This window comes from Aquarana catesbeiana, linkage group LG06, assembly GCF_042186555.1.
Source record: "Aquarana catesbeiana isolate 2022-GZ linkage group LG06, ASM4218655v1, whole genome shotgun sequence".
Classification (NCBI taxonomy): Eukaryota; Metazoa; Chordata; class Amphibia; order Anura; family Ranidae; genus Aquarana; species Aquarana catesbeiana.
The window spans coordinates 366,470,977-366,492,245 of NC_133329.1; the positions used below are offsets into that span (position 1 = coordinate 366,470,977).

General features: G+C 43.4%; 1 protein-coding gene across 1 annotated transcript in view; it reads left to right on the forward strand.

Annotated features, from left to right (window-relative positions):
• The window catches only part of STAM2 (signal transducing adaptor molecule 2), a 79,890-nt gene extending 67,498 nt beyond the window's left edge, over positions 1-12,392 (forward strand). The window contains exons 13-14 of the mRNA XM_073634154.1: positions 3,922-4,085; positions 6,417-12,392. Of these exons, the coding sequence (XP_073490255.1) occupies positions 3,922-4,085; positions 6,417-6,633 (381 nt within the window). The 3' untranslated portion in view covers positions 6,634-12,392. The remainder of the gene's footprint in view (positions 1-3,921; positions 4,086-6,416) is intronic.
• The last annotated feature ends 8,877 nt before the right edge of the window (positions 12,393-21,269 follow it).

Here is a 21,269-nt window from a genome sequence, read left to right on the forward strand (position 1 = left end):
CTGAAAAGAATGATACCAAAATGTTGCCTAAACCCGCAGGCATCGTTCTGGTATAACCACTCAAAGTCCAGCAACATACCAGTACATTGCTGGTCCTTGTTGGGCATATATTGTAATCATTTTTTTTTTTTTTTTTTCTCATGCAGCCTGTGGGCTGAACGAAAAAAGAGATTGATCAGTGGGTATGCCCACCATTAGAATACCTCCCTTCATCCACCCACTTTTAATGATCGGCATACATGCACCATTTTGTTTTTAACTGTGGTGGTGAAATCACCTCCTACAGCGCTGGAGTCACCGCTTTATGTATTGTGGGAGCAGACGCTGTTGCTGTCAAGATAAATAAATCTGCGCTGCAGCTGAATGGCGTACCTGCTAAGCAAATGATGGTTAACAATAAAACAAAGTAACATTACAATATAACAGTAAGACTTACCATACCTGCAAAGCAAATACAAAAAAAATAGTAAAAAATAAAACATTTTTTAACGCAACCTGTGCCTAAAATATATATATGCTGAAGCATGGGGGCATCCGCCCCAAAAGTTAGGAGCAAATCGTTCCTCCACCCCTGCTGCCCCCATGCTTCGGCATATATGCTCTTTTTTTTTTTTTTTTTTTTAACTGTGGTGGTGAAACCACCTCCGACAGCGCTGGAGTCACGGCTTTATGTATCGTGGGAGTAAACGCTGTTGCTGTCAAAATAAATAAATCTGCGCTGCAGCTGAATGGTGTACCTGAAAACAAAAAAAATGGTTAACAATAAAACATTGCAGAATAGAATACAGTAAAAAACAGCAGAACAATAGAGCGAGAACAATAAAATGACAACAATTTTTTTTTTTTTTATTTTATATATATTGTTTTGTTTTTTTTTTTGTACACTTTTATTTGTAACTGTAACAGTTCGGGTCTCTCAAAATGCAATGGCATCTTGGGAGACCCTTTGAAAGTGTGTCCTAGTCTGTGCAGTGCTGTACCCTACTCTAATACTCCACTAGTGTGTGGTAGCGTTCAAAACAATCACCAATGCAAAGACCAATATTGTCAGGACAGGAGGGACAATAATAGCAGGTGTCACGCCTATATCCGCGCTTTCTACAGACACAACATTTTCTTTGGGGGGCCTGTAGGGTAGGGGTACTCGGGAGGACATACGGAAAATGCCTCTCATGCAGCCGGCTTACCGCATTTGAATTGGGAAGGTGAGGTGGAGCACCGTCTGGAAACGGAAGGGCTCTGACGATCTCTTCCTGGAATTTAAGAAAGGATCCAGTTCGTTTTGAAGCTCTGTATAGCACATGAGCGTTCAGCAAAGCCAATTGAAATAAGTATAGAGACACTTTCTTGTACTAGCGTCTGGCCTTACGGGTGAATTGGGTACGGCGCCAACAACTGGTTCTTGAGGTCCACCCCTCCCATGTTAAGGTTGTATTCATGGACACAGAGGGGTTTCTCCACAACACCAGTCGCCGTAGGAATTTGGACCGTCGTGTCTGCATTAGGGGGGACAGAATGAAAACATTCTTATTATCCCTTCACTTCACAGCAAGCAAGTTATTACACTTCAAGTAGGCTCTCTCCCCCAGCCTAAGACGGGAATCTACAAGCCCCTGGGGTAAGCCTAGGTCACACTGTGCCACATGCACCAATCTGATGATTAAACGAGTGATTAAAAAGTGGCACGCTCGTGTAATGATTGTCCACATACAAATGGTACCCCTTTCCGAATAAGGGTGACGCCAAGTCCCACACAATCTTGCCAGCACTCCCTATGTAGTCTGAGCAGTTCTCCGGCTCTACATGACTATCTCTTCCCTTGTAAACCATAAAACTACATGTATAGCCTGTGGTCCTATCACAGAGCTTATACATCTTGACCCTGTATCTGGCACGCTTGCTGGGAAGATACTGTTTGAAAGACAAGTGGCCAGAAAACATAATCAGGGACTCATCAACTCAGAAAACTTGATGGGGAATAAACAAGGCTGCAAAATGTTCGTTGAAATGGTTTACGAGGGGGCGAATTTTGTAGACCCGATCGTATCCAGGGTCTCCACAAGGACGACAGAGTTCATTGTTGTTGAAATGCATGAACCGCAAGATCTGCTCGTATCGTGCCCTGGCCATGGAGGCAGAGAACACGGGCATATGGTGAATTGGTTCAGTGGACCAATATGACCGCAACTCGCTCTTTTTAGTTATGCCCATGTCGAGGGATAGGCCCAGAAAGGTCTTAAATTCAAAAACCGTAATTGGTTTCCAAGGGAAGACTGGGGATTAGCGGCGATGTACTGACCAGCATACAACAACAGCAGAAGAAAATCTGGGTCTGGTACACCTGAACTTGGCAGAGACCACAACTCCATCGTCAGAGCTATCTGTCATGGAGCTGCTGTTTACAGGATCGTTTTCTGAGCCTGAATCTGACAGATGAGTGACTGCCTTTTCACTATCTGATATGCTCAGAAACGTGTAGGCCTCTTCACTAGTGTACCTTCGATTTGCCATTTAGGGCTCTAAATTTACTGGTACACTAGTGAGACTCACAGGTAGAAAAGCTCCTAGGCTGTCAGCAACTGTATCAAACGCTACCAAAAAACCTGTTAGCGATCGCGGGGATCAGGCCTGACTCTGCGAATTCTGCAGTTATGTGTGTTGTGTTTTGTAAGTGACAGTGATCGATCGATACTGCACTTGGGTGGGCTGGGCGGAGGGGCAAAATGCAGGTGCTAGCAGGTCTCTGGGCTGATCCCGCTAACACTGCGTTTCTGGGAACCCTAAACTGCTGGGGACGCTAATATAGCTCTGATCAGATATTGATCCGTTCAGATACTATACCACTAAGGGAGGTGTATGCTGCGTGCGTGGGTGTTAGCGGTACTGGCACTAATCTGATGCTGCCTGGGGCGACTCAGACCCCAACTTACCCTAAAACCTGATATCACCCGCCGGGCAATCAGGTGGATTAAACCTTTATTGGATAATAAACGGCAGGTATAAAAAACAAACTAATCAGCGTCACCCGTAAAACATATACGGTGATCACTGGTGAAAGGGTTAACTAGGGGGCAAACATGGGGTTAAAACCTTTTACTTAGTATATGGGGGTACCTGACGCTATAAAAAGCTGTCGGTGAACCTAAACACCTACCTGTGAGACTAATACGGCGATCAGAAAAAAGATCGCTTAGTGACACTGGCGACAGGGGATGAAAGGGTTAACTGGGGGGTGATCAAGGGGTTAAACGTTTATTAGGGGGGTACCCTGGACCTTAAGGGGCCTACTACTAACTGCCCTAACACTTTTATAACAGTCACAAATGACACCAAATGCAGTGATCAGTAAAAAAATAAACACTGCAATCGGTGACACTGTGACTGGGGGTGCAGAGGGTGATTGGGGGGGTTTTATGTGCCTATGTGTACTGGTGTTAGTGTAGTGTTGGTGTAACTCACATTGATGTCTTCTCTCTCCGGAACGAAAAGGCTGCACGAGGAGAGATGACATCACTTCCTCTCCTTCTGTTTACAGTTCAGAAGCAGAGGAAGCTTCTCATTCGTCAGGAGCGATCACGAGGGGGTGGCCATGAATCGGTGGCCTCCCCCTCAGCACAAATCATTCCTGCAATGGACCAACCGCCTGCCCGTGCCATTCTGTTGACGTACATCGTCATGCGGCGGTCGGCAAGTGGTTAATGGCTGTGTGTTGAGTTATTTTGAGGGGACAGCAAATTTACACTGTTATACAAGCTGTACACTCACTACTTGTCACATGAAAAGATATAATAAAATTTTTACAAAATGTGAGGGGTGTACTCACTTTTGTGAGATACTGTACATAGATCTAATATATATATAATATGAGTATTTTATTTTTTTGTTTGAATATTTTAATTTTTAACAATTTTCTTTGTCTAGGGTTATGCTGGTCAAGCCCCGGGAGCTACTTATATGGTACATGGTATACCCCAGGTACACCCTGCTTATAGCATGAACCCTGACCAAATTGGACCCCTGAGATCTCTGCCACCGAATATGAACTCCACTGTCACCACTCAAGCAGCTCAACCCCCTTACTTGAGGTAACCTCTTCTTCTTTTTTTTTTTTTTTTTTCTTCATGAGGCCTTAGCAGTGTTAACATCTTTCAGGGTTCTTGTATATTAATTTTAGAGGAGGGCAGCCCACATAATATGCATCCTGAGATAAAGTTTGGAGCAGGATTTGTGTCTTAACTGGCCTGTACTCCCATTCATCCTGACAAAGACCCTGCCCTCCAGGCTTTCCCACAATAAATACTTAGGCCAGCCATACACGATTCGCATCCCGCTGAACCGGCCAAGATTCGAACCATTAAAGGGCAGGCTGAATGTACCAAGTTGATCGATCAACTTGGGTTCAACCAGCCTGCCGGATTCTGTTGCGATGATCGCTAGTGGCTGCTATATCCCCAGCAATATTCACTGTCTTCTCCTGGTGGGGACGGCTTCCCCCCCCCCCCCTTGCTGGGAGAAGACCATTACTGATTCCCCTGTCAACACTGTCCGTGTTGAAGGGAGAATCGCCCACATTTTTTTTCCTGCAACCATGGGAAGAAATTCACACCATTTGTGGCCTGCCTTAGTGGCTCCCACTCAGGCTAACAAGGTCTGATGAATTGGATGACGCTGATTGGCGGCGTTGCAGACTGGGAAAAGGTTCATCCAGCCTCATAGCACCCTGTAGAAGTAGTAAGAGATAGCCCAGCACCTGCACACCTTACCCGACCCGAGTGGTTAGCAGGTAAAAGCAGCCTCAACATGATTAAGCCCAGGGCTTAATCATGGAGGGGGCATGGCTTGGATGAATCCAGCTGAGGCTGCTTTTAACTGCTAATGACTCAGGCCGAGTGACCTGTGCGAAAGCTGGACTACCTTTTCCTACTTCTGAAGGAAGAAATGCTGATCCTAATATTTTAAGAAATACTATTGACGTGGAGTTCCACCCAAAAGTGGAGCTTCCACTTTGAGGCCTCCTCCCCAGCTCCTGTTTGAAACTGAACTTTTGGGGAGGAGGAGGGGAGCAGGTACCCGATTTTTGACAGGTACCTACTCACTTCTGCTCCGGTCGTCTTAGGTACTCGGAAGCGGAAGCTCTCCCTCCCGAAGTCTTCTTGGACACGACAGGTCCTAGAAGACTTCTCGGACAAGTCACAGAGCGCAGCGCAGTGCTGCATGCGCAGTGGGCACCCGGCTGTGAAGCCGCAAGCTGTCACAGCCAGGTGCCCATAGTAGAGATGCTGGGACCACTGAGGGAGAACACAGTGCGGGTGAGCGCATCGTTGGATCGTGGGACAGGTGAGTGGCTGTTTAGTAAAAGTCAGCAGCTACACTTTTTGTAGCTGCTGACTTTTAATAAACAAACTTTAAAGAAATTAAAACAAAACATTTAAAGGAGGTTTCATAACCACCAGGAGCCATGTAAAGTCCATTGAACTCTTGAAGAAACCACTCAAATTACCGTAGTGCCATCCTCCCTTTCGACTCCAATACATGTTGCAAAAATGGCACATTTTGCCAAGTGAAAACTCAAAAAAAAAAGTCAGCCCTACTAATAGAGATCGCTCGTGTTTTACGTTTTTAAAAGTTTGTTTTCATTTATAGTTTGTAATTTGTATATTTACATGAGGTTTCCCTATCTGCAGCCCCATCAAGAGGTAAAAAGTATCTAAAGCCAGAGAAGAGGACAAAATATTTTAAAGTGGTTGTAACCCTAAAAAAAAAGGAAAAAAATAAAAATATCCTGATCCTTAAAAGCATGGTATACAGCACAGTGCATGTACTGTGTCATTTACCCCCTGTCTGTGCTGACCACGATGATCATGGCTGCTGAGCCCTGATTACCGTGGTCAGTTTACGAGCCTCCGCCATCCACTGCTCTCCTCTCTCCCCCGTCCATCCCTCCCTCCCTCCCTCCCTGCCTGTCAGCACAGGAGTCTGTAGTATTAACATTAGGAAATCCTGTAATGTGTTGTGTTACAGGATTATACCATGTGCAGTGTGTATCTTGGTGTAAAATTATTGCGATAAATACCTTATTTACAGCACCGCTGGGTGCTCATGTGGCCTCCCGCTGCTCTCCTCCTCTCTGCCCCTCCCTCTCCAGTGCTCGGAGTGGGGGAGTAGAGCTCCAGTAGGTCCCGTGAGCGGATTATAGGATTTCTTCATGTTGATTTTACAACCACTTTAAAACTCCTGAAGGCTTTTTTTTTTTTTTTTTTTTTTTTTTTTTTTTAGAAGATTCCCCTTCACTTCCTGTCTTGAAGAACACACAGGAAGTGATGGGGGAAAGCGAAGGGAAATGCCTTCTTGGGCAGCTGTTTTAGCAATCGACTTTAAATATTCTGCTACTAAAACAATTCTTTTTCTTCTTTCAGCACTGGTCATGAAGCAAGCTCAAACCCGCCATACCTAAACCAGACCACAGGTCCCAGAGCAGCAAATTACAGCCAGCCAATGGGAATGTCGGCAGATATGGCAGCATATCAAAACACTACATCTGCTTTGCCTCCGGCATCTGCCTACTCAGCAGCTGCCCCTTTACACTCAATCCCCCAACAGCCCCCAAATTACTACCAGCAGCCTCTACTCTGAGACTCTGATACCCTCATAGACCTCTCTAAGGCTATCCTTATGTCAGTCACAAGCCTCTTAAGTCATAACCCCATAATAACGGTAGCAGACATATTAGAAAAGGGGTATTCTCACGTAAAATGGACCATGAACAGGTGCAAGATTCCAACAATACAAGCCCGCTGTTTCCCCTTCACGGACGCACATGCCACTTGTTTTTATTTGCAGTTACAGGAGCTTCCTGCGACCATTAGGCTGATTTAGTGCCGCCTTGTATTGAGCCGCTCCAGCTGCAAAAGGTTATGTAGAAATTACAGTGGCAGAGATTTGCCAACTGGTTCGATTAAAGAGATTTAAAAATAGCAGAGCTTTTAAGTAGCACTTTATGCAGCTAAAAGACTTAAAGGGGCAAGCAGTTTAAATATTTTCATTGTTGCTCTTCCTTCTGCACATTCTCTTTTGTCTGGCTGATTCCCCTACGTACAGTGAGAAATTCTTGTTTAAAGAAGAATTGACTATGTTTTTAATGCCCTTAGCCTGACTTCTGTTTGCCTGCAACGTGGCACGAAGGGAAAAGCCCTCCTCTTGAAAAAATTCCTTATGAAAATCCTCGGGTGAAAGTTATGCTTGGACTGTTTTGAGGCAACAACATTGCCTCCCCCGTAACAAGCGTAGGCTCGGGAGTCCCAGCCTTTTGCATTTGAGACTTATCACATAGGTACTTTGCTTCAGGACAGGTTCTCTTTATATTACAAAATGATTCATAAACAGCGCTAAAGTAAATCTGGTCAAAAATTTGAAAGTGCTGACATGAATCCAATTTAATTTATGCCTGTAATGTTTTTTGTTTGCACAATTGCACCTTCACATTTTTGACCCGGTTTACTTTAGCGCTGCTTATGAATTGTTTTGTAATGTTTAGTAACTGGTAGCACAGTTAGGTGGCTGCTGCTATTTTCTTACTATACAACCAAGCGCAGATTTTTTAAAATTATATAGGTTCTCTTTTTATAAAATAACCCTGCTAAGCCCCATTTCTCTGACACAGCCATATAACATAACCACATTTTTTTTTAAATGTACAACCATTTCTGTGGAAGATATATTACTGTGATTGCTGGTGCAAACATAGAGAGGTTTGTAACAGCCACTTCTCCATAGCATGTCATATAGCGGAGTTGGTTTGAGCCCAATAGAAAAGCTAATTTCCCGCAATGCAAACTTTATTGGCTTTGCTTTGTGTAAGCAGTGCTTTCATTTAGGAGGAAGTAGTGGAGCAAGTGGCACAGATACTGTTTATTAGAAAGTTTTTGGTGCTTTTGCATGGTAGCTGCTCTCTCAATTGCAAGGAAAGAAAGTACAAGTAAAGCATTATATATTGGGTGCTTTTTAAGAATGTCCAACAATCCTTAAATTAACTTGGAACCATGTGAAAGGTGGCAAAGGAGAAGGGAGGGTAGACATGGCAAGCACTGTTTTTTTAGTCACAAGGATTTTAAAATGCATTGGACGGGTTATGTGAAGCCCTGCATGAAGTCACCCATGTCATTCATCTTGCTATTAAATTTACCAGTACCTGTGCATGGAGGCTGTTGAAAACTTCTTTTTATTTTTGCCCTTCCCCATGTCATAGTACTAGCAGTCCCTAGATAGCAGCTGTGAAATCGCTGTGTAAAAATCAACTTTATCTCTTTTCACTTCCTTCCTTCCTTTTTTTTTTTTTTTTTATTGGCTGACCTTCCATCAGTGGGGGAAAAATATAATTCTATCCATTTGGGACAATAGGGGTGCTATCAATGTATCGAAGCCTACTGAACAACACTGATCGAAGAAAATTATACAGTGCTTTCGTATATGCTATGATATGCTGTGACATGGGAGAGGGAGCAATTAAGAGCCAAAGACAGAGTCTATGCACAGTGCCTTAGCAAAAGGCTGGTACAAGCCTTTTTTTAAGCCCTGTCCTGCCCCCACCTTTAAGTAAGTCCTGCCCCCACCTTTTGTCACTAAAGGGAACCTGTCATATATTTGATATATTCACAGTCAACTTGTCTTAAAGTGTGTTTTCTGGATACTCCCAGTAAAAATCAGTAGTAAGTGCTGTGTTCTTCATCAAACTAATTCCAGTTACATCACTACACTGCTTAGCTGACAACTGGATTTTGCTTACCTTGTTTTGAATGAACATAACAAACCAAGAACAAGTATAGAGAAAGCACAGTCATCCATAAACGTAGATGGTAATTTATAGCTGATGCTATGTTTTACTTTCCCATAGGTGTGCATGTACAAGTGCATTTGTTATGTTGCAGCAAGCATGCAGCGAGTGAGCAGGCACGGCAAGGCTATTCCCGAAGGCACCCATAGACACTTCAGTCGGCGTCTGATCCAAGAGTGCTGATTGGCGCCTCTGTGATTTCACATATTCATGGATGTTTAGAGTGAGCAAGCTCTCCAGTTAGGAATTCTGCTCCAAAAAGTCTTTCCTTTATTGAGTAATAAAGGAAGAAAATGTGTGTTTAAGTGAATGTGTTTATTTTTATTTTTTTCACATTATGCCAAAGCCCACGATATTGTTGGAATCTGTATATTTAGAATGCTGCACACCCTGGAATAACTTTTTAAAAAATCAGATTTTTATCTATATATATTTTTTTTTTCCACTCCATCAGCACTTTTTTATACTCTCTACTCTTCATTGACTGGAGATTGGCTAGGTGATATAACCATTGTGTTTTGCAAAGGGTGCACTAAAAAGATATTTCTCATTAGTTGTTTATAGCCTAAATATAATAAAGTTGAGGTCCAGTATTGGCCAGGGAGATAGTCTGATCTGTCCTGATAGTATCTTCCTAACTCTTGGGAGTCACTACTAAGAGAAAGGGCTTCAGCTTCCCCCTGCTTTTGCTTGTAATATATTAAGAACAATGAAGTTCGGAATGTGGCGTCTTGTGAAGCCATGGCATGTTTGGACTGATGTACATACTGCCTGCATATCAAAAACGAAAAAGACTTTCGCTAATGAGATCATTTTGATACTACGTGATACCCTATTTGTATCCAGACTCCATCTTGTATTTTTATGGTGACAAGCATATAATTTGTTATGTATTTTGTATTTGTAAGCTCTGTCTCCTTACTTAATGCTATATTTGGAATCTCTCATGTACTAGCTGGAACAGAAATGCTGAATTCATAGGTTATGATAAAGACACATAATATACCTGCTGTGCACAGGTCTCTAATACCAGCTCAATACAGTGTTTTGCATTTATTTTTTTCTACTTTTACTAATAGTTGGCTTTATTTAAAGTAGAACTAAATGCAAAACTTTTTCTTTAGTTTTGGATAGAGTGGAGAGGGATTAGAACGCCTGTCAGATTGTATTGCTGTCTGTGCCCCAGTTGGGGAGATTTATCTTCTCTATTTGCCCTGTTTACCATTATTACTGAAAGTAAAAGAAAATCCCAACTTTTGGGTTGCCCCCAGAAAAGTAATAGAGGGGATATCTTCCAATGGGGACATTAGTTCTGGTGACCTGGGACCCCCAAGGAATTCCTTTAATTTGCAGGGGTTTATCCTTAGTGAAGGTAAATTTCCCCAATGGGGCACAGATGGCAAAACCTAAACCAACAGAGGTTATAACCCTCCCTTACTCTATCCAAAATGAAAAAAAAAAAAGTTTTTTCCTATAGTTCTACTTCAAGGCTTGTGTACATGTACCTTGTTGTCTTGCATTTGAAATGCAACTCGAAGTTTTCCATGTAACTCAGTAGTTCAGCTTCCTGTGTGTGTTTTTTTTTTTTTGTGGTTTGCATCTAAATGCGTGTTTTTTATGCACTGCTGCATTAGGCTGGGTTTACATTATTGCGAATTGCATGCAGATTTCCCCCGCATGTCAGGAGATTGTGACCAGCTCTCAATGGAGCCGGTGTTCTGACATATACTGTCCTCCTATCGGATAGTGTCCGCTCCGTACTGCGCATGCGCAGCGCTTGCGCAGTACGGAGCAGAAGGAGATGCCGAAAGTGTCCGAAGTTGATCAGCTGACCATCAGCTGTACACGGCGCTTCGGCACTTCTTAGCGATGGCTGTGTAAGAGGGCCCCTCGCGGGCTCGCTTCGCTCGCCACGCTTCGGGCACGGCCTCGCTGCGCTCGGCAACTATTTATTCTCACTCTATGTCCACTTGGATAGTAGGGAATGAACCTGGACATAGGGTGAGAATAACAGCGCAGGCGCCGTGTACAGCTGATGATCAGCTGTTAAACTTCGGAGACTTTCGGCGTCTCGTTTGTCCTCCGTACTGCGCCTGCGCAGTACAGGGTGGACACTATATGATAGGGGACTGTATTTGACAAGACACCGGCTCATACATCTCCGGAGCGAAATGCACAAGAGTCCTGTGCATTTTCAGGTCCGAATTCAGCCCTGAAACATTGAACAGGGACGCGCCAGACCCCTGCTGTGAGCCGCTCTGTACGGCAGTGTGAACCCAGCCAAAAACTACAAAAACCAGCGTTTGACAGCAAAGCCCTTGTACAAAAGCCATTAGAAAACTGATGGAAGCCGTATTTTCTAGACCGCAACCAACATTGGCTTCAGACCTGCATTTGTGGTTGACCGCTGAAAAATAATAGTATGAATCTGGTTGCTGCGTTGTCTGAGAAAGCCTTTCCATTTGTTTCCCATTATTATACCCCAATGTGCAAAAAGGTGATGCAAATAACTGCACCTTAATTTAAACATGTACAAATATGTTTATGGCCTGATTTGAGTGCTGAAGTTATGTAAATAACTGTACCTTAAAGTGATATTTAAAGGTTCCCTTTTTTTTTTTTTTGGGGACACCAAGGCAGGCTTACTCCTGAGCCGCTGTTCTGCGTGTTCATTCACACACAAAGCTGTGGCTCGACCACACCCCCTCTTTCCTCGTTTGCTCCCTGGCTGTAATTGACAGCAGTGGGAGCCAAAGAGGAGTGAGTCCCAAAGAGCTGAGGCTTTCATACACATCGCTGGATCAAGATGGGGCTCGCAGAGCTTTTTTTGCCTTCATGCATAAAGGTAAAAAACCTTGAGCTCTTACAACCCCTTTAATTTAAATTCATACAAATATTTTTAAAGCCTGCTTGGTGTGATTAAGCCTTTTTTGTGATATAATACAGTATGACTAGTTACCAGAAAATGGTGTCCAAATGCCAGCTAAAGTAATCATTCTTGTGAGAGGGATCTGCATTATACCAAAATATAAAAACCTAGCCTGGTACCCAATGAGATGTCCAAGGTAAAAACAAGCAAGGCAGACGTGTTTTATATGCACCGATATTTGTGGAACCTTGTACCTCAGCAATGTTCTCATTGACCTGGTCCAAAAAATGGATACCTAACTAAATGTAGCCCACATGTGTCCTTTCAAATAATTATATAAATATTAAAAATAGAGATGTTTATCCTAATGTAAGCTGTTCTTTTTAAGATGTTTATTTTAGTTCACCCAGTGTCTTGTACCAGACAAGGTCTTAGCCATTTTGTGCGTTAGACCCATATTTTGAGACTGCAGCCTATGCCAGTTCTAGTACCCAGTGACAGGGAGGTGGCAATTGACATGTTTTAGTGGTAAAACTGGTTCCTGCAAATGGTAAGGCTGAATATTCGGAGCTTAAAATGGCTGCTAGTGAACAGTGGACTTCAAGACCCTCAACTTTCTGGTGGAACTTCACCTCGCTTATTGTGGCCTTGAAGGAAGCTATAATATAATTAAATGAGAATATGAACTTTAAATGCTATTGGCCTTTTATATAGATAAGTATATTATCCCTCCTTTTTTATATAATTTTTTTCACCGCTGTCTTGTATAAATGAATGGAGCTCAGTTTAAGCAGCAGAGAATTGGTCTGGAGATGCTGAGAGCGTGTTGAGCTGTGAATAAGGGCGAGCACAGACTGGAATTCAGCATGCATTTCCTGATTGCACCAGATAGCAGCTGCGTTCAGCATATGGCCACTTTGCAGAGGATGGAAATCACTTTTGAGCTACATTAGCTCAATAAAAACTTCTGATGCCATTTCTCATCCGTTTAGTGTTTTATGCTTTAAAAAAAATTGACCCACAGTGCGAGTCCTTTCTTCATTTTTGCTGGGATCAAAATCTGCATTTCCAGACTATCCTTAGAGCAAGATTTACTGGTGAAATCTGGTATTCCTAATTTTCCATCTACAGAAGCAGGGGGATGTGGATTTTATATTTAACAGGGCAGGCTATAGCTCTCTAAGACCCCTTTCACATGGGTGCCTCTGCTAAGCGGAGTCCACTTGCTCAGCGGGAGATCTCTCTGTGTCCACTCCACTATAGAGAGTGGACACGGACACAGTCCCAGTCTCTTCTATGGGGCAATTGGATGGAAATAGACTGCCTGTCCATTTCCATCCAATCTGTCGGACGAATGGGGAATAGGACCACCATCTGTCTGTTGAAATCCACCGCTCCATAGAAGAGACTGGAAGGTCCAATCAGGCCCGCCTGAAAAACTGACGGGCAGCCCATGTGAAAGGGGCCTAAGTGAATTTACAGAAGGGAAAGGTTTTCTTGGTACAGATCAGGTGGTGTCCCCTGGGAAGATGGGAGAAAATTTGGATCTTTCTGAAATTCAGGTTCCTCAAATGTGACACCATCATATATTTCCAACAAATGCAAAGGCAGTCCAGGAAAATATATGCTAAATGTCTAATATTTTGTACAAACTTTTTTTTTTTTTTAAATTAATTTGAAGTCATTGTAACAGAGTAATGCCATATATATCAGCAAAAGTTCACATTTCACCTAGTACAGAGTATTACAAGATCAGTAGGATTTATATTCAAAAAATGGAATAAGATCTATCACAAGTCTTATTGTTGGGATTATTACCATATATAAATATCTTTATCATTCTACTAAACATATTTCTGTGATAATATGTCAAAGTTAGATGGTGTGGATAAAAACGTCATTATTATGTCATCTAAATTTTTATCTTGTACAATGGGGAGGTTCTGATTTGGTTGGGTAAGTTATTTCATTCCAGAGAGTGACTAGGTGTCCCGGGAGCTGTACATCACGTCAAGACCTGCTGTATGATAGTGAATGGCTGTCTCAGCCCGGACGGACCTCTGTCAGGCTACGCCCCCAACACCTTTCACACCGCCCCCACCGGAGCTTACTAATGGGGATTAATTACAGGGTATAGATGGCATTGGAAGGAAAGAACGGGAAGGGAGGATAGGGAGAAAAGGAGAGGGAAAGTGGGGGAATATGGCATTGGATATGAAAAAGGGCAAATCATGTTAAGAGAAGGAGAAAAATAAAAGGGTCCTGAGGCCCGGGCACCCAAACTGTCATTCATAAAATATAAGAATTAGCATGTCACTAGTAGTGTATCAAACTGCTGAGACCAATAACAAGACACCCATAGTAGTCATCTTTAGTTTTATTGACTCATGTTCTTAAAATGAACCTGTACCCAGAGTATGCACATTTAATTTTTCTGAATGAATGCTTATAGCACATTGAGCAAGCCCCCAATCACTTCTGCAGCTATAGGTATTTTGGAGAAATACACTGGTAGCCTGCCAATCCTCTAATGTTAAAATAATAGATGGGATATCTTCCAATGAGGAAACTAGTTCTAGGGGCCCCAAGAGATTCCCTTACTTTGCAGAAATTTCCTTTCACTTCCTGTTTAGGCTATTGGACAGGAAGTGAAGGTAAATCTCCCAGATGGGACACAGATGACAAAAATAATACCACCTATTCACCTTTTGGAATATGTTACACCCATATTCAGGGTGTAACACGTTAGAAATCACCGGCTCCCCAAAGTCACAGGCGGCGGGGGATCTTCTCCCCCTGCTCTCTGTAAGAATCCTCCCTGCTATGTCACTCATTCACAGAGTTCTGTGATATGAAAACTACAATATCCGGCAGCCTTTGCCTGTTGAGCACTGTGGTAGTTCATTGATACTTCCTGTTGAGATGTAACTGTTTGGTTGTACGGCCAAACTATTTATACACAGATCTTGCAAGAGCCCTGCATAACACCCAAGATCTGCTGAACGTGGGTGCAATGCTTTCCAGGCTCCCAATTAAAGAAAAAAAATTATAAATGCACATTTTTTTTTTTACCTGCAAAAAGATGTGCATTTTATTTTTTTTGAAAGGTGAACTTATCCTTTAAGTAATTCCACTGTTTAAATTCATTAGTTCTATTGTGAGTTCTTTGGTGTGCCTTTAGTTTGGAATTAGATGGCAGCAGACATTTTGTTCATCAAATATTAAAGCTTCATTTGTACATGGATCCCTTTGCAGCAACTAGAAAAATATTAAACAAAAATATTGGAGGGGGCCAAAAGAGCTTGGCAAATTGGTCAATAATGAATTAGATCTATTACAAAAATTTGAACTTGCTCTTTAAAAATCTGCCAGCACAGCAAAATGAGAGCAGTGCTGATTGGTCCTTTCTACACTACTGGGTGAGCTGCTGACCTCCGACTACTATATGCACATCAGCTGTCACAATACCCAATATCCATGTTCTTATTTGGGTCAGTGACTCACCAGGTAGTACAAGAATAATAAGAATGAAAGCTCCAGAGCCAACCCCCTTCAAAAATTAAAGCAAAGGCAACTCTTTTTTTTTTTTTATTTGTATTTTTACAGTCACTTCAAGGGACTCCCTTTCCATACAGAGCATACGGATACTCATGAGTACCATAGATAAAAGGTATTTGTGGTTTGTTCCATGTGCCTTGTAACCATTTACCAATTGTGCATCAAGGAATACATCCCAAATACCAGTCTGTGCTCACCCTAAAGCAGTGATGGCGAACCTTGGCACCCCAGATGTTTTGGAACTACATTCCCCATGATGCTCATGCGCTCTGTAGTGTAGTTGAGCATCATGGGAAATATAGTTCCAAAACTTCTGGGGTGCCAAGGTTTGCCATCACTGCGCTAAAGTAATGGTTAATTAAGAGCGGGCCAATCTTGATTCAGTGCATTTATTAATAAATCTCATTTGATATATAAAATGTATAGTGTATATAGATTCTGCTGGCTGTAATGTGTAAATCCAGCTGCTATTTATAAGCAGTTATCATGACATACTGGTAGATGTTGTTTGAGCAACATCTGGAGAGAGTAGTCTATCACAGTGATGGTGAACCTTGGCATCCCAGATGTTTTGGAACTACATTTCCCATAATGTTCATGCGCTCTGCAGTGTAATTGAGCATCATGGTAAATGGTGAACCTTGGCACCCCAGATGTTTTGAAGTTACATTTCCCATGATGCTCAACTACTCTGCAGAGTGCATGAGAATCATGGGAAATGTAGTTCCAAAACATCTAGGGTGCCAAGGTTCGCCATCACTGGTCTATCACCTGTGCTATACACAGAACTTTTCTATACATGGCTATGTCATGCAGTTCACTTTGGTAAGGAGAACTGCGCCATTTGTATATATGGCAGCACTGTTGAGTCATATATGAGGATATTTGAAGGAGAACGTGAAACTCGTAATTTGTTCACATGATCTTAATGATATTCTGTAGATAATGTAAGAATTATTTTATTCTTTGCTACTGCAGGTTTCATGGTGTTTCTGGGATGTTGGCTTACTTTCTCTTCCTTGCACAATACTAAATTGTTATATTTATTTTAAGGATTGTTTCCAAATAAAAAAAAAAAAAAAAATTGCTGCCAAAGCTGTTTTGACTCTTTACTGGGTACTTTTCTTGACTATATCATTCTTTTGTAAGACTGGGTTCACACCTATGTGAATTGGATGAGGGTTTCTTCACATCCAATTCGCATAGCAGGAGAATGTGACTTGCCCTCTATGGAGCCGGTTCACATAACTCTGGGGCGGCTGCGGAGCGCACTGCACAGCGTGCGTCTTTGGCACAGATTCAGCCCTGAGACGGAGAACAGGGACGTTAGCCAGTTCCTGTCCGCAGCCAGTTCCAGTGTGAACCGAGCCTTAACGTGCATCTTTTAACAGAACTTCAGGCAAAAATCATTTTAAAAAAATAGTTTATAAAGACAAAAAAAAATGTTTTTGCTGCAATATTTATCTTTTATCCAGAGCTGTCCACATACAGTACCTATTTTCCATCACTAGATGTCCTCAGACTTCCAGGCTAAATGACTGTCAGCAGCATCCATTTCCTGAGCTTCCCAAACCTGTAACAGTTAGGGCCACCTTGCTAGCAACCTGCACAGGGTTGTAGTGTGCAAGTGTGGGGTTTAGGGGATAATGTGAGGAAATTATACAGTGCCTCTTTATTGCCTTTCAAATGCCCTTTGCACCTTAAAGCGGAGGTTCACACAAAAATTGAAGCTCCGCTTTTCGGAACCCTCCCCCCCTCCGGTGTCACATTTGGCACCTTTCAGGGGGGAGGGGGGTGCAGATACCTGTCTAAGACAGGTATTTGCACCCACTTCTGGGCATAGACTCCCATGGGAGTCTATACCTCTTCCCGTCCCGCCGCGCTGTCTGCTGGGACACACACAGGTCCCAGAGACAGCACGGACCATTCAGATTGCGCTGCGCGAGTTGCGCATGCACAGTAGGGAACCGGGAAGTGAAGCCGCAAGGCTTCATTTCCTGATTCCTATACTGAAGATGGCGGCAGCAGCATCCGAGGGACGGTTCGGTCTTGGGTGCCGACATCGCTGGACCCTGTGACAGGTAAGTGCCCATATTTCAAAGTCAGCAGCTGCACTATTTGTAGCTGCTGACTTTTTCTTAAAAATTTTCGTGGGACTCCTGCTTTAAGAGCTTTGTAAATACTCTGTAAACATGCCTATGGCATTTATAACACATTTAAAATGTGATTGCAAAGTGTCAAAAGTGACGATTTCCCATTTTAGCCTTGGTGGGGGAAAAAAAATCTCAGAACATTTGAGGAGCATTGCCTGACGTGATTTGGAATGCCTGCGCAGCACTTCCTAAATGCTATAGGTGCATTAATGCCCACTAAGGGCTGCTTCACACTGACAGTTGGAGAGGGCAGTAAAACCCTGTGGTTGAGCCGTGTTTTTTTTTTTTTTTTTTTTCCCTTTCTGCCCCTCCCCTCAAATGCTTACCCCCTTTAGCTGCAGAGGTAGTGACCAGGGCTGTACACATGCTGTAACAAGTGAATAGGTCTGCTCTGCAACCATGAGCGTTTCAGTTGTGGCGCATTAGTGCAGGGTTTAAGGGGTTATAACAGGTGTTGAGGTGATACAACATCACTGCCTGTTAAATGCTCTCTAAAGAGTGATCTGAATGTGGATCACTCCTCAGAGAGCAAAGCTAGTGAATAAGCCCCATAGCCCCTTGCCGACCAGCGCATGACGATATACGTCGGCGCAATGGCATGGCTGGGCAAATGGGTGTAAAGTTATGTCCCCTTTAGATCATGGCATTGTGGCCGCGCGCCACCGCGTACTCCGTGAGCGTGCCCGTGGGTCTCGTGGACTTGATGTCCTCCAGGGGCCCGCGATCGCGTCACGGAGCGGCAGAAGAGGGGAGATGCCTTTGTAATCAAGGCATTTCCCTGTTCTGCCTAGCAACATGACCGAGATCTACTGCTCCCTGTCATCGGGAGCAGTGGTCTCTGTCATGTTCTAGTGAGACAATCCCCCCTATAGTTAGAATCACTTCCTAGGATATACTTAGCCCCTTGATCACCCCCTAGTGTTTAACCCCTTCCCTGCCAGTGTCATTTACACAATAATCAGTGCATTTTTATAGCACTGATCACTGTATAAATGGCAATGGTACCAAAATAGTGTCCGCCATAATGTCGCAGTCACAATAAAAATCAAAGATCGCCTTCATTACTAATAAAAAAAAAAAATAAAAAATAAATTATAATAACAATGCCATAAATCTATCCCCTATTTTGTAGACGCTATAACTTTTGCACAAACCAATCAATATACACTTATTGCAATTTTTGTTTTACCAAAAATATGTAGAAGAATACGTATCGGCCTAAACTGAGAAAGAAATTTTTTTTTTTATATATATTTTTTGGGTATATTTATTATAGCAAAAAGTAAAAAATATTTCTTTTTTTTTTAAAACTGTCGCTCTTTTTTTGTTTATAGCGCAAAGAATAAAAACCGCAGAGGTGATCAAATACCACCAAAAGCTCTATTTGTGGGAAAAAAAGGACGTCAATTTTGTTTGGGTACAGCATCACACGACTGCGCAATTGTCAGTTAAAGCGACGCAGTGCCGTATCGCAAAAAGTGCTCTGGTCAGGAAGGGGGTGAATCCTTCCGGGGCTGAAGTGGTTAAAGGCTGCTTTAGAATTTGACGAAAAAAGTGAAAAAGTCTTAAAAGAAGCACGTTGCTTACAACAGCTGCTGACAAGCGTGCCATTGCTTCTGTTGCACCATAATCTTCAATACCCTGACAAGTCCATGTGCTGGCCATTCTACACTAGTAAAGTTACTGTCCCTCATTTATCTTTCTGGAATTAATTTTCATTGTAGTCAGAGTCTTCCAGTGAGAAAGTGATACTCCTAAGCACCAAGGCCTGAGGTGTGCCTTGGCCTGATTGGTCAGTATGCCTCAAAAGAGGGCATACCCCGAATGTAAGGAAAGTATTATGAGTATGTATGAAAATTGGGGGAAACGGGTGGGTGGGAACCCAGAAACGCAGAAGAGCCTTGGCCTGACAGAGGAGGAGGCTTAAATAGCCCTCTCAGACCCCTCCCACAAATACAGGCCAGCCTTTACACTTGTAGTCAGAGTCTTCGAGTGAGAAAGTGATACTCCTAAGCACCAAGGCCTGAGGTGTGCCTTGGCCTGATTGGTCAGTATGCCTGAAAAGAGGGCAAAAAGACACAAATGTAGGTGAAGAAGGGAAGGTGACAATCCATCACGTGGAGAAGCGCGTGCCCGGATGGCAACAGTAAATATCCGATAAGTGTTCACTATGACAGGAGAAACTTCCCCTGACTCCTGACTTGGTGATGAGACAGAACCCCCTATAGAACCTGCGAAGCTACCCAGAACCCAACTAAACGTCCCGTGAACGATTGGATGGAGCCTGAGACGACCCAGACATGAGAATTAACTGCTTGTGAATGAGAGGATGCGTGGAGGAAGGGGAGCAATGGCTGTCCCGAGGAGCCCCTGCAAAATGATAGCCGAGAAGATCGAAACTTCAACCGGACACCAGAGAAGTGCTCAGTGAACCCCCCTCCCCCCAAGCCCTGGCCTACCCATACTGGTATGGGGAAGTGCAAGGGTGAGTGCCAAAGGACAACTGGCAGGAATTCAAAATGCTAAATACCTGAAGGATGTGATGGAGTAGTAGGATGAGGCCCATGCACTATGGCAATAAGCATTGTCAACATGGCAAAACCATGCCAGACACAGAATACTGGTCCCACCTGATTTGATCTGGTCGTGCTTCAGCCTGTGACCTGGCAACCGAGTCTGAATCCTGAACCGAGGAAGGTGGGCCAGACTCCACCCCGGGAAATAAGTCCCATGGCATGAAACAGTCATACCCAAAGTGACTGAAACCCCCCTACCTGGAACCGGCTGGGGAACCAAAAAGATGACTGGACTGACGTCCCTGAGCAGTCTTCCGGACTACATCCTAGACAAGAGATCAGAGCCGAGAGTGGAATCCCGAATCATGACGACGTTTGCCCAAACCTACCACTTAAGGACCAACAAGAGGATGATGGATGCCAATACAGCCCAAACTGAGAACACGAACAAGAGAAATGACAGACAAGACATGAGAACAACGCCCCTCTGTGCCTACCTAAGAATGGAAATATGAGCAGAATTGACAAGACCACTGCGCGTAAATGAACCTGATGTCGGCCCTCCCCCATGTAAGTAGTGAGTGAGCCTGAGTAACCTACCGCACAGAGGCAGGTAATTAACTAAAAACTCAAGGCTGGTGTACCCACAGACCGTGGTGGGTAATCATACAGGTGTAGTGAATGAACGTGCACCGTATGACGTATGGTATACGGGCGAGAAGATTGTGGTCAACAATCATTAACAAATGAAACCTCAGCCCGTATGGATCTGTAGACGTGACAGATCCTGACATGTGAGCCCTAGCTAACTGACCCAGGTACAAACATTAACAAACAACGATGAGACATGACAAACAACGAAGATGAAAACAGCTACCGGAGTATATGCCGTGACTGAACAACAATGCCCCTCTGAGAAATGCTGAGGCTGAAATGCTATGGCAGAAATGCTGAGACTGAACACTGAGGCAGAAACGTTATGACAGAAATCTTGGGGCAGAAACACAAGGACAGCAACGCTATGACAGAAATGCTGAAACTAAATGCTGAGACAGAAACGTAATGACAGAAAAACCTGGGGCAAAAATGCAATGACAAACGCTGGGGCAGAAATGCCATGACAGAAACCCTGGGGCAGAAATGCCATGACAGAAACCCTGGGGCAGAAATGCCATGACAGAAAACCTTGGGGCAGAAATGCCATGACCGAAACCCTGGGGCAGAAATGCCATGACCGAAAATCCTGGGGAAGAAACGCTGACAGAACGCTGAGGCAGAAATGCGATGACAGAAATCCTGGGGTAGAAACGCTGAGGCAGAAATGCCATGACAGAAACGCAATG